We start from the raw sequence: 14,497 nt of genomic DNA, 5'->3' as shown, positions 1-14,497 counted from the left end.
TTATTTGCTTATTTTGCACCCTATTGTTGCAATTTTTTGCACTCTGCACTTTTCTCTATAGGGATGATTATTGCTGACTATGGCTTTATAAGGGCACCTTGTAACTAAAACTCATTATGCAGGTAGTTGCAGATTGCTTATAATTATGGATGCAATATAATTATTCTTTTAATATCATCCATCCATTTTTTGAGCCCAGTATTTTGCTTGTTTTTTCTGTATGGTCTGTAAACATCTCCAAAACACTTCCTTTTAACAGTTTTAAGTATATGTATCAATAAAATTTATTTTTTATGTTTGGAGGACTTCTTTTTACCCTACCTAGGTGTTTGATAATATTGGTGCACCCTGTGCAGCCAAACAGGGGTCCAAGAGTTAGGCGGGCCCACTTCTACCTCAAAAGTATTTGGAACTGTGAATTATGATGAGCTACTGGACTGTAAAGGGCCCATATACAGTCCTCGCACAGGGACCCTATTCTGTCTGTGTCCACCACTGTAATAAACCATAGAAAGCATCATAGAATAACAACTGAGAGAATGGAAGTAATAAAACATTCCGCAGTGAACAGCCTTCTCCCCCAGATATCAGGGAGAGGCAATAGAAATGGCTATGGATCTAGGTCTTCAGTTGTACAATAGATCATTTGTTAATAAAGGGGTTCAGGATACTAAGCTAGTAGGAAATGTCATAAGTTCAAAAAAAAACATTAATCAACTGAAAATTCCCTGTCACGCCCAAACCATGATGGTCCCCACAAGTCTTTCATCATTTTTCCTGGAGTGATGAATTAAACATTGCAGAAAACCACTGGTCAGTAATTGACTGAATCAGTCCCATGCCAATATAGCATGTCATTGCTCCACAAAAGTAAACAAAGACCAGCTAATTCCATTTTTTTAAAACTCTTCGTCAACCTATTTAAACCTTCTGCCCTCTAATGATGAGATTACTTTGCTTACCTTGACTAAAATGATACCGATGGTTAAGGCCCCTTTTACAAAATATCACATTTTTTGAAGAAAGATTTCCTTTAATAACTTCCATCTAACTGAAAGATGTTTTGGTAGTGAACAAACAACAAACTGTCATTAGTTGCAAGAAAAAAAGTACCTCTCGTTGTCCTGCTTATATTATAGCCAAACTGTGAGGAAAACCTTGCTCCTTTGGTTTGTCTGGTAAAATCATATATTGGCTTGTCATTTTCTTCAGACTCTTCATACTCATCCTCTGGAACAGCTATGTAAAATAAATGTTAATGTTTACAAGTTTTAAATGTTTAGTAGACATTCTAAAAACCTCTCCCAATTACAGTAGATCTCTTAAACTAAAAATTGAAAAACATACTAAACTAGTGCATACTAAGGCATATTGTTGCAAGAAAAAGTACGGTAAATGTCACATGTCTACCCAGATCTGCTTCATCGACATCTGGCCCTGTCGCAGCTACCATTGTATTCAAGCTGGTGATGGTGAAGAGTTAGACGTCATGGTCAATATCACTGGGCGCCTCAAGCTCTGTCCAGTCAATGATACCAATGTGTATGGCACCTATTATTCCTCAGTCAGGCAGAATGCATGTGTGTTCTGTGCAGCAGCTCCTCAGAAATAATCAGTTCCCTGCTTTGTCCATTAGGACAGTAATACACTTAACTAAAACTTTCAGCAGTATGTTGTGATTTTCCAGTTATTGCTTGGTTTTCTTCTTGTATTTTGGGGAAACATCTATTATTATCTTGATCCTGACACCAGCAAACCTGACTTTGCTGTCACTGGCAACCTGGTATCTGACCCCAATTGTCTCTTTGACTTCGTTTTTACCGACACCGACCAAGCTTAATTTGACAATCATTGTCTCAAGCTCGCTCCTACAGCCAGCATCTACTCCACATGAAACCCAGGAAGCCCCATAGTAAGTTCAGATTCCTGTATAGGATTTAAAAGAAGGCCAGTATTCCTCTAGTACCTTCTAGACAAAGTGGTTAGCACTATATCTTCCTGCCTAAACACAGACATAGGCAGGGACCAGTCAATCCATGTCAGTCGGTGGGGACCCACCTTTCCGACAAGTGTACAGTGTGGTCTTGGTCCCTGGCGTCGATTAAAGTATGTTATTCTCTGAAACACTACAGCATTTCAGAGTCAAACATACTTGGCTGAGTTCATAGTGCCAGTGCCTGATACATGCTGAACATGGATTGGGCATATAACAGCTGACAGGTTCACTTTAATAGAATAACTATACTATAGGGATAGCCTGCAGGCTGTGGCTGACCAAATCAAGGCCAGGATGAAATGTGCCAGTATCTTGCAGGACAGCTCTACACGATGCTCCAGAATTCACCACAACTGACTCATTCTTTGTGGGTGGCCCTTGGTATCTTCTAAGATGACTCTGACTATGTAGCTGTAAGAAAGGTGGCTGGGACCCTCACGTGCCTCCTCTCCCCTAGTAGCTGCTCACAGGATTGCATGCAGAACATCATTGTTTATTAATGTGAAATGTAATGTTTATGTACTGTAATGTCATGTGTCTGTCAGGCACATTAGAGATATAGACTAGACTAGACAGGAGCGTTAGTTAGATACAGGCAGCATAGGGGTTAAGCAAATGTGAGGGGGTCACAGAGCATAGCAGCACAGAGCAGGAATGTATAGGAAAGGCACTTTCTGATTAGAGGCAGAAGCCCGGGCAGCCTGCCCAGTGCAGGGTGCATGCAGTACTAAGTCCAGACGGATTGTTGGCTGTGGGGATAAAGCTGCAATGGCAGTAAGGGGCCCAAGGTGGAAAATAGTGCAGTCAGGCATCAGCTCAACAGGACCATCCCCAAGAAGGATCTGGGGTCTAAGACCGGGGAGGGAACAGTTGAGATGGCGTTCCCGGCACCTTTCCCAATTGGAACCGGATGAAGGGCTGACAGGGAGCAGGTGACATGGAAGGCACAGATGGGACAGACTGTCCAAAGAGACTGCCCAGATGGCAGGGAAAAGGAAGGTACAGGCAGAATAAAGTTTTACCAGAGGTACAGCTGTAAGGGTTGGCCAAGACAACAGTCGTGGACAGGGATGCTAAAGTATTGGTGTCCATGCCTTCCCTCACAGTCAAGTAAAGTCCACTATTCAGCATACCTGCATCTCCAGGTTCGGGTCCCCCTGGGCACTTTCCAGGCGGCAATGGCCCCTCTCCGAGGTGACACCCATTAACTGAGACACAGTCATTGGTAACTTAAATGGTTTCTTTACTGACAACTTCACACAATATATCCACAGTTGGCACATAATTTATAACACATCTGTCTTTACATGCTTCCTCAGCTTTCACTACTTTGCTGACACTTGCACACGGCACGTACCTGGACTGGACTGTCTTAGACTGCTTCCCATCTTCTTCCTGGCCTAACTTTGCCATAATGACAATTCCTTCTGCCTGTTTGACCCCAGACTCGAAATTATCAGCCACCTGGTTTAGTTGCCTATGGAAAAGCATCTGACCCGTCTGTACTGCTCCCTGTGAAGCTACAGCATCCTTCTGTTCCTCAGCCCATCCGACTCCGGTCCTAAGAGCGTCTGCCAAGGCGATGAGTCACCATATATTATCTGTTGTTCTGGGTCACTGTACCAATGTCCAATAGCTGTGGATAACTGGGACTTTCACTACTTAATGTTGCGTGGCTGCCAAGCTGTCCTGGGCCTATAGCCCATGTGGACACTTTGGGTGCCCTGGCCCTGTCTGAACTAACTTCCTTCTAGCCTATCCTTACCTCCCGGAAGCCCCTCCCTATCTTGCTAAGAACTATATGTGCTAAAGTGCCCCCCTTAGTGTCCAAAGGGTGCACTACACTTTCCCTATCTAAAACATAGTATTGTACAATGGAACACAACATATTTACAAGAAATGGTAACACATATATAACAGTGTGTCAATACCATTGATTCTGGGTGGTAATACATGACGACATGTAGCAGTACCACCGTATTACTATAAAAAACATTAAGAACTACTAAGGCCGGTTTCACACTAGCGCTTTTTCAGCGCGCGCACGGCCGGGGGTAGCTCCGCCCCCGATCCGGCTCTCTGCCCGGCGTGCCCGCCCCTTCCTTGTAGCGCCGCCTCCTAGCGGACAGCGGCGCCTGCGATCGGCGCACCCTATCTTTAGCATAGGGTGCGCCGATCGTGCGCAGGCCGTGCGCTAGTTGCGCTTTGACCTGCGCTGCGCACTTTTGACGGTGCGCCGTGCGCGCCTAAATCCGAAAAGTTTGATTTTGGCGCGCACGGCGCACCGTCAAAAGTACGCAGCGCAGGTCAAAGCGCAACTAGCGCACGGCCTGCGCACGATCGGCGCACCCTATGCTAAAGATAGGGTGCGCCGATCGCAGGCGCCGCTGTCCGCTAGGAGGCGGCGCTACAAGGAAGGGGCGGGCACGCCGGGCAGAGAGCCGGATCGGGGGCGGAGCTACCCCCGGCCGTGCGCGCGCTGAAAAAGCGCTAGTGTGAAACCGGCCTTAGGGAGGCAAGGAAATAGTATTATTCGATCCCCTTACACTCGTCCGTTCCTTAAATTTGGTCGCCCCCGACCAAACATTTTCCAAACTTTACTGGTTACAATGCATACTCGCAGGGAGATAATATAAGATCTTAATCTAAGTCACATCCGGTACGCACCGGAGTTTGTCGTACGGCATTATTCTTGATTCCCAGTCCTCCAGTGGAAAAAAACTTCACTGTAAGCAGTTCCTTTCAGTGAATAAAACACAGGTACATTTCCTACATGTTGGACAGCAGTCCTGGGGATAAGCTCTCCCTTTCCTTAAGGGAAGTACGTTTTTTTTCTTGCTAGGCTTCAGCCGAAGAGACAGTCTCTGCTTTTCCAGCAAAATAGGCGCAACAGGCGCAACAAAACAAAAAACAAAAAGTGAAAACAATGCGTTGTCTCAACACTATTAACCCCTTTCCTACATTGGACGTACTATTCCGTCCATGTGACCTGGGACCTAAGTCCCAAGGACAGAATAGTGCATCTAGTGCGATCAGCTGCGCTCACGGGGGGAGCACAGCTAATCGCGGCCGGGTGTCAGCTGATTATCAAAGCTGACACCCGGCACGTAAACCCCTGGCACACTGCGATCAAACACGATCGCAGTGTACTGGGGATTAAGGGAAGCATCGGCAGGGAGGGGGATCCCTCCGTGCTTCCCTGTGACCCCCACAGCAGCGCAATGCGCAGCGCTGCTGCGGGGGCCTCCTTCCCTGCAGGTCCCCGGATCCAATATGTTGGCGGGGACCTCCGGGGGGCCTGCAGGGAGCTGGCTTCCTCACTGCCCGCAGAGAGCAGGCATGAGGAAGCCTGCAGCAGTGCCTGTGACAGATCGCTGATCTGTCACAGCGATCTGTCACATGACAGTTATGCCTCCCCTGGGACATTGTAATAAAGTTGAAAAGAAAAAAAAGTGTAAAAATAATTTTTTAAAAATCGCTAAATAAATTGTAAAAAAAAAAAAAAAATATTCCCTAATAAATTCATTTAAAAAAAACAAAAACAAAACAATAAAAGTACACATATTTGGTATCACCGTGTCCGTAATGACCCGCCCTATAAAACTGTCCCATTAGTTAACCCCTTTAGCGAACCCCGTAAAAAATAAAAATAAAAAACGAAGCAAAAAAATAATGCTTTATTATCATACCGCCGAACAAAAAGTGCAATAACGTGCTATCAAAAAGACAGATATAAATAACCGCTGAAAACGTCATCTTGTCCCGCAAAAAACGAGCCACCACACAGCATTATCTATGAAAAAATATAAAAGTTATAGCTCGCAGAATAAAGCGATGCAAAAATAATTATTTTTTATATAAAATTGTTTTCATTGCATAAAAGCGCTAAAACATAAAAAAAGACATAAATGAGGTATCGCTGTAACCGTACTGACCCGAAGAATAAAACCGCTTTATCAATTTTACCGCATGCGGAACGGTGTAAACGCACCCCCCCAAAAGAAATTCATGACACGCTGATTTTTGTTCATTCTGCGTCCCAAAAATCGGAATAAAAAGCGATCAAAAAATGTCACATGTCCGAAAATGGGACCAATAAAAACGTCATCTTGTCCCGCAAAAAATAAGACCTCACATGACTCAGTGGGTCAAAATATGGAAAAATTATAGCTCTCAAAATGTGGTGATGCATAAACTATTTTTACAATAAAAAGCGTCTTTTAGCGTGCGACAGCTGCCACACATAAAAACCCGCCATAAATAGTAAATCAACCCCCCCTTTATCACCCCCTTAGTTAGGGAAAAATAATAAAATTAAAAAAAGTTATTTATTTCCATTTTCCCATTAGGGCTAGGGTTGGGGCTGGGGTTAGGGTTAGGGCTAGGGTTGGGCTAGGGTTAGAGTTAGAATTGGGGGGGGGTTTCCACTGTTTTGGCACATCAGGGGCTTTCCAAACGTGACATGGCGTCCGATCTCAATTCCAGCCAAAAAAGTCAAATGGCGCTGCTTCCCTTCTGAGCTCTGCCATGCACCCAAATAGTGGTTTACCCCCATATATGGGGTATCAGCATACTCAGGACAAATTGCACAATAACTTTTGGGGTCCTGTTACTCTTGGGAAAATAAAAATCGGGGGTGAAAAGATCATTTTTGTGGAAAAAATATATTTTTAATTGTACAGCTGTACGTTATAAACTTCTGTGAAGCCCTTGGGGGTTCAAAGTTCTCACCACACATCTAGATAAGTTCCTTGGGGGGTCTAGCTTCCAAAATGGGGTAACTTGTGCGGGTTTCCACTGTTTAGACACATCAGGAGCTCTCCAAACGTGACATGGCATCCGATCTGAATTCCAGCCAATTTTGCAGTGAAAAAGTCAAACGGCGCTCCTTCCCTTCCCAGCTCTGCCATGCGCCCAAACAGTGGTTCCCCCCCACATATCAGGTATCGGCATACTCAGGACAACTTGCACAATAACTTTTCTGGTCCAATTTCTCCTGTTACCGTTGGTAAAATAAAAAAATTGAACCTGAACTAATTTTTTTTTGTGAAAAAAAGTTAAATGTTCATTTTTTTTTACACATTCAAAAAATTCCTGTGAAGCACCTAAAGGGTTAATAAACTTCTTGAATATGGTTTTGAGCACCTTGAGGGGTGAAGTTTTTAGAATGGTGTCACTTTTAGGTATTTTCTATCATATAGACCCTCAGTGACTTCAAATGTGATGTGGTCCCTAATAATAAAATGGTGTTGTAAAAATGAGAAATCGCTGGTCAACTTTTAACCCTTATAACGTCCTAACAAAAAAAAATTTTGGTTGCCAAATTGTGCTGATGTAAAGTAAACATATGGGAAATGTTACTTATTAAGTTTTTTGAGTGCCATATCTCTGTGATTTAAGAGCATAAAAATTCAAATTTGGAAAATTGCAAAATTTTCAAAATTTTCTCCAAATTTCCATTTTTTTCACAAATAAACGCAAGTTATATGAATGAACTTTTACCACTAACATGAAGTACAATATGTCACGAGAAAACAATGTCAGAATCACCAAGATCCATGGAAGCATTCCAGAGTTATTACCTCATAAAGGGACAATGGTCAGAATTGTAAAAATTGGCCCGGGAATTAACATGCAAACCACCCTTGGGAGTAAAGCGGTTAATGGGCCGCAACGGCCATGTGGTGCTTTGACTGCAGAGCGTAGCAGGGCTCCCTGCTCTATGGTGATGCATAACAGTCCCGGATTAATTCATAGTACAACGTGCACAACTTTTTCCAACAGCACCAAACAGAAATGTTCAATGGCACACATCTCAGGTTGGTCCTTTCACATCTGTATCTTCCACTTGGCGGTGAGACAAGGTCATCTCTGTGGCCGCAGAGGTTGTAGACTGCTGCGAGGCAGCACAAGCGGGAGTGCTGGCAGTCTCCCGGGTGCCAGCTGACGTTTGGGCCTGCACCGATTCTGGTAAGAGCCCCGTGTCATCCTCATTATAGAGGTGACCGCTACCTTGTAATAGCCATAGGGACAGTTCTCTTTGAAGAGGGAGACACAATCCCCTTTCTTTAGCAACCGACCAAATTTGACGAAAGCCACATTCACGTAGACCTTGGTGTCAGTCAATTCCTCTCTGATGAAGCCATAGCCTCGCTCAGTGTCAGTATAGACCAGCCATCCATGAGTATGTCGCCCTGCCAGAGCTCCCCCGCCAGGCTGCCGCAGCTCCATCCAGACTTCTGTCTCCCTTTGTTTCTTATCTTTGATGACCCCTTCCACCCAGGCTGTCTGCCTAGGAGTGGGAAAGGGACCCTCTGTTGTCAGGTGTGAATGGGTGGCTCCCAGTGACATGACAGAGTAAGATGCAGGCCAAAGGGTGCACTACACGTTCCTTATCTAAAACACAGTATTGTACAACGGACGGAACACAACATATTTACAGGAAATGGTAACACATATAACAGTGTGGCAATACCATTGATTCTGGGTGGTAATACATGACGACATGTAGCAGTACCACCAGATTACTATAAAAAACATTAAGAACTACTAAGGGAGGCAGAGCAAGGAAATAGTATTATTCCACCCCCTTACACGGCCGTGAAGGCTGGGAGGAAAGAAGGATTACAGAAAGAATAGAGTCTGCCCAGAAGGCAGGGGAAATGCAAGATATGTGGCTCTGTGTGAATTGTGCTGCCTGTGTGATGAATATGTTGCTGTTCTGTAAAGTTAAGCTGTTGGAAAAAGACCTCATCTCTGAAGTGATTTGTGGAGCTCATGGATGCGGAGCCGACATGGCAGCAGCTGAGGGGAATATGACAGAGCCTGTAAGTGTGCAGTGGCACATGCTGCAGATGCAGCAGAATGGACTTTGCATTTCATCTGTGGGGCGCCAGGGTGTGGAAACACTACCGCTCGTTGCCATGACTACCACCCTGGCTGCCTCGCATAGCAGAAAGTAAATTAGCAGCCCTAAACCGAGGATGATGTTCTGCTGAAGAGTTCTATACTGAAATTTGGCATTGATCCACAGACTTTCAGTGGAATGACTTGGCCTTTCAAAATCAGTTCCATGCTGGACCTTCTGACTACATCAAAGAATTGGTAGTATAGTTTCCGTCTCTAAACTCACTTGATTCAAACTTGTCTTTAGCAGTCGTTCTGGATAAGCAGCTGTGATTACACAGACTGAAATGTACGACTGTGCCTGCATCTCTACCTAAGACTTGTGTACCCACTAATACTGTAATACCCACACAGAGTGAAATTTATATACGGACAATGTCCCCTACAACACTTTGTGCTTAATATTTACTTCCAGCTTGGGCTAACAGATGACCTTAAACACCTTAGTGGCAGAGCCATTTTGGTACTAAATGACCAAGCCAATATATACAATTCTGACCACTGTCACTTTATTAAGTTATAACTCTGGAACACTTCAACATATCCCACTGATTCTGAGAGAGTTCTTTCGTGGTATATTGTACTTCATGTTAGTGGTGAAATTTCTTCAATATAACTTGCGTTTATTTATGAAAAAAATGGAAATTTGGCAAAAATGTTGAAAATTTTGCAATTTTCAAACTTTTTATTTTTGTACACTTAAATCAGAGAGTGGTCTCACACAAAATAGTTAATAAATAACATTTCCCACATGTCAAATTTACATTAGCACAATTTTGGAAACATTATTTTTTTTGTTAGGGCGTTATAAGGGGTAAAAGTTGACCAGCGATTTCTCATTTTCCCAACAAAATTTACTAAACCTTTTCTTTAGGGACCACCTCAAATTTGAAGTGAGTTTGGGGGGGTCAATATAACAGAAAATACACAAGTGACCCCATTCTAAAACTGCACCCCTCAAGGTCTGCAAAACCATATTCAAGAAGTTTATTAACCCTTCAGGTGCTTCATGTAAACTAAAGAAATGAACATTTTACTTTTTCACAAACAATTAACTTTGGAACCAATTTTTTTTATTTTCACAAGGGTATCAGGAGAAATGGACCACAACATTTTCTTGTGCAATTTCTCCTGATATGTGCGCCAATACCTGGTATGTGGGGGGAAAGCCACTATTTAGGTGCATGGCAAGGCTCAGAAGCGAGGGAGCTCCGTTGGCTGGAATCAATGGCGGGGCCATGTCGTGTTTGGAGACCCCCTAATGTATCTAAACAGTGGAACCCCCCAGTTCTAACTCCAACCCTAATCCCAGCACACCCCTAACCCTAATCCCAACCATAACCCTAACCACAACCTAACCCCAACACACCCCTAACCCTTATCCCAACCATAACCATAACCCTAACCACAACTCTAACCCTAACACATCCCTAACCCTAATCCCAACCCTAACCATAATCCCAACCGTAATCACAACCATAACCCTAACCACAACCCTAACCCTAGCCCATCCCTAAATTTAGCCCAACCCTAACCCTAACCCTATTCCAACCATAACTTTAGCCCAACCCTAACCCTAGTCCAACCCTAACTTTAACCCAACCCTAACCCTAATGGGAAAATGGAAATAAATACATTTTTTTTATTTTATTATTTTACCTAACTAAGGGGGTGATAAAGAGGGCTTTGATTTACAATTTTTTATGTTGATCACTGTGATAGGGTCTATCACAGTGATCAAAATTAACCAATAGGAAAGATCTCAGCAGATGCACTGCGCATGCGCCCATCATTTTCTTCCCTAAAGATGATGCCGGGGACATCACGGGAGGCTGTAGGAGGGTCCAAAGACACCGGAAGTACCGGAGGGGGATCAGGGGACCCCATTTATCTCTCCTCTGATGTGCAATGAGAGAGGTGGAAGTAGATGGGGACAGGCGCAGAGATCCTCACTGCGCAGGCACAATATTTCCAGCCCCGCAGTGTGAATACATCATAACACACTGTGGGGCGGGATCTGGGGCCTCCGCTACACGCAGGCGAGATATCCTTACATCAGCTGATGTAAGTTCCTGGGCAGCGCACATGGGGCATGCCCGAGAAATGTTTCCAGAGTGCAGGCGCCGGTCACGTAACAAGGAACAGAGGAGGCGTTGCATGGAGGCAAGAGGGGGATGATGGACGGCTGCAAGGCGGTTGAGTCAGGGGAAAAAACATACCGCCATGAAGCAATAGAGGTATGTCGGGCAATTTATAAAAGTCTTTATTTCAGCGAAGACACCAACTGAAGGGCATCATTCAAATATTAAGAATGTGTAGTTGTAAAGAAATTTACACCGTTTAATATGAAGGTGAAATGCTTCTAATCAGTGCAGGAGTAGGAGAAATCAGACGCTGAGGTCATCTCACTCCTCTATGTCAAAGTAAACCTGTGACATATAATTTACAAAAAACACAGGGATCATTACAAAAATGGTAATAGGAGGCAGGTAAAGTGCTACTATTACACCCTAGAGGGTATATCCTGCTGGTTGGTTCCATACAAAGGTACGAAGATAAACCCCAATATCAGAATTATACTAAAAAAATTATTATTCCAAAAATGTGTTTTAGCAAAAGATTTCTTCAATGCCAAACATTTAATTTATTACAGAAGTGTGTATGTGTAAGACACTGAATCTTATAGCCTATATGGGAAGGGTTTAACAGATGAAAACACTCTACCTTTGACTCTCCAGTTGTTACTCAGATCTCCTCTAGCTGTCTGATGTGTTGGATATTTTGCTTCATCGGATAGCTTCTCATCAGCATTATGCTGATCCCCTGAAATACAAATAGTACAATTAAATATTCATGGAATATAATAAGAAGCAAGAGTGGTAATGTAGGGAAGGGAGAGAAGATTGGAAGCAAGGAAGCGTATTATTAGATTGTGGTATATGTATCTCCAGAGTACACACAATCTCTTTGTAGCCCTTACCTTATGTTTAAGCTTTGCTTGCAATAGATAGAACAAGGTATAATCACAGCATTGGGTTACGTACTGATAGATCTTGTGATAGTAGAGGTTACTTGACTTGGTTTTATTGAGAAACACTAGTCTAGGGTATTCCTCCAAGGGCTCATTCACACAGTAGTTTTTCTAGTATGTCACTAACATATTGGGTTCAACTACTCAAATTTAAGTATTTTTTTGCTGACCGATAGTCCTCAAAAAAAATGGAAAATTTTACTATGCTGGTTTATTTTTCCGGTCAAGATTCACCCATTCAAGTTAAAGGGGACAGCACATGGATTACGTTCTATGTACTATGTTTTTCACTTACTGCTTGCTAAGAAAAGCTTGGGTCTGTACTACTGGACTGGCGCATAGCAAATGTGGTGCCAATATTAAAAGATGGATGAAAACTGAACCTGGAAATTATGGGCTGCTAAGTTTACCTTCTACTGTGGGTATAATCTTTCAGGGTTTTTTAACCCATTAGTGACAGAGCCAATTTGGTACTTAATTACCAAGTCAATTTTTACAGTTCTGACCACTGTCACTTTATGAAGTTATAGCTCTAGAATGCTTCAACGTATCCCACTGATTTTGAGATTGTTTTTTCGTGACATATTGTGCTTCTTGTTAGTGGTAAAATTTCTTTGCTATAACTTGTGTTTATTTATGAAAAAAACATAAATTTGGCAAAAATTTTGAAAATGTTGCAATTTTCAAACTGTTAATTTTTGTACCCTTAAATCAGAGAGTGGTTTCACAAAAATAGTTAATAAATAACATTTCCCACATGTCAACTTTATATCAGCACAATTTTGGAAACATAATTTTTTTTTGTTAGGACATTATAAGGGTTAAAAGTTGACCAGCAACTTCTCATTTTTCCAACAAAATTTACAAAACCATTTTTTAGGGACCACCTCACATTTGAAGTGAGTTTCTAAAAACTGCACCCATCAAGGTGTGCAAAACCACATTCAAGAAGCTTATTAATCCTTCAGGTGCTTCACAAGAACTAAAACAATGTGGAAGGAAAAAATGAACATTTTATTTTTTCACAAAAAATAAATTTTGGAAATTTTTTTTTATTTTCACAAGGGTATCAGGAGAAATTGGACCACAAAATTTGTTGTGCAATTTCTCCTGAGTACGCCAATACCCCATATGTGGGGGAAAGCCACTGTTTGGGCGCATGGCAGGGCTCAGAAGGAAGGGAGCACGGTTTGTCTTTTTGAACGCAAAGTTGGCTGGAATCAATGGTGGCGCCATGTCAAGTTTGGAGGCCCTCTGATGTACCTAAACAGTGGAACCCCCCAATTCTAACTCCAACCCCAACCCAAACACACCCCTAATACTAATCCCAACCCTAACCACTATTCTAACTTAAAACACGCTTAACCCTAATCCCAACCCTAACATAGCCTTAACCACAAACCTAACCCTAACACACCCCTAACCCTAATCTCAATCCTAAATGTAATCCCAACTATAACCACAACCCTAATCCCAGCCCATCTCTAACTTTAGCCCAACCCTAAATTTAGCCCAAACCTAACCCCAACCATAACTTTAGCCCAAACCTAACTTTAGAGCAAACCTAACTTTAGCCAAAGCCTAACCTTAGCCCAACCTTAACCCTAACCCAGCCCTAACCCTAACTTTAGCTCAACCCTAACTTTAGCCCAACTCTAACCCTAATGGAAAAATGGGAATAAATACTTTTTTATTATTATTATTATTATTATTATTATTATTATTATTATTTTTACCTAACTAAAGGGGGTTTGATTTACTATTTTTTTTTATTTTGATTACTGTGATAGGGTCTATCACAGTGATTAAAATGAATCAATAGGAAAAATTTCCTATTGTTGCTGGGTCCCGGCCGGCAGATCTCGGCTGGTGCACTGCGCCTGCCATTTTCTTCCCGAAAGAAGATGCCGCTGGCTGGGGGACTTCACGAGATAATGCAGGGTCACCCGAGGGGGATCATGGAACCCCATTTCTCTCTCCTTTGATGTGCGATCACATCAGAGGAGAGAGAAATTAAATGGGAAATCAGACTTTTTTTTGCGGTCGCCGTTATTCTGTGAATAATGGTGATCGCAACACTGGGCTCAGTAAAAACTGACCCAAATCATGTTCTCTGGAGTCTTATCTACCCCCTGTAGCTGAGACCCTGGAGAAATTCCAATGCTGGGGGGCGCTATACACTTAATTCTCAGTGCCATTAAAAAGTGGCGCGGAGGAATAAGTACCCTTAATTGCCACCATTAAAAGGCGTATCGGTGGTCGCTAAGGGGTTAAGAAATGGAATCCTTAACAAAAACAGGGTCTCTCAATAAAAATAACCTCCTGACTCAACATCAATTTGGATTTATTAGACATTGGTTCTGTCAAACTAATTTGATCAGCTTCTATGAGGAAGTAATTCCAGAATGAACCAGTAAAACGCAGTGGATGTCCTTTACCTGGACTTTTTAAAGTCATTTCATACACTGTCACATGAAAGGCTGGTACATGAAAGAGGAAATATGTGTAATTGGGTTTACATCTGGCTCAGTGATAAGAAACAGAGGATGGTTATTAATGGAACA

General features: G+C 42.7%; 1 protein-coding gene across 2 annotated transcripts in view; it reads right to left on the bottom strand.

Moving 5' to 3' along the window:
- LOC141099764 (NFX1-type zinc finger-containing protein 1-like) overlaps window positions 1-14,497 on the bottom strand; it is a 229,075-nt gene that overhangs the window by 136,513 nt on the left and 78,065 nt on the right. For both annotated transcript variants that reach the window (XM_073587800.1, XM_073587801.1), the window contains 2 exons: window positions 11,627-11,725; window positions 1,114-1,239 (listed from right to left, as the gene is read on the bottom strand). In XM_073587800.1, the coding sequence (XP_073443901.1) occupies window positions 1,114-1,239; window positions 11,627-11,725 (225 nt within the window). The remainder of the gene's footprint in view (window positions 1-1,113; window positions 1,240-11,626; window positions 11,726-14,497) is intronic.

The sequence above is a fragment of the Dendrobates tinctorius genome, unplaced genomic scaffold (genome assembly GCF_039654945.1).
Source record: "Dendrobates tinctorius isolate UK_male_01 unplaced genomic scaffold, ASM3965494v1 ptg000102l, whole genome shotgun sequence".
NCBI lineage: Eukaryota > Metazoa > Chordata > Amphibia > Anura > Dendrobatidae > Dendrobates > Dendrobates tinctorius.
This window is presented reverse-complemented; position numbering and strand designations above follow the sequence as displayed.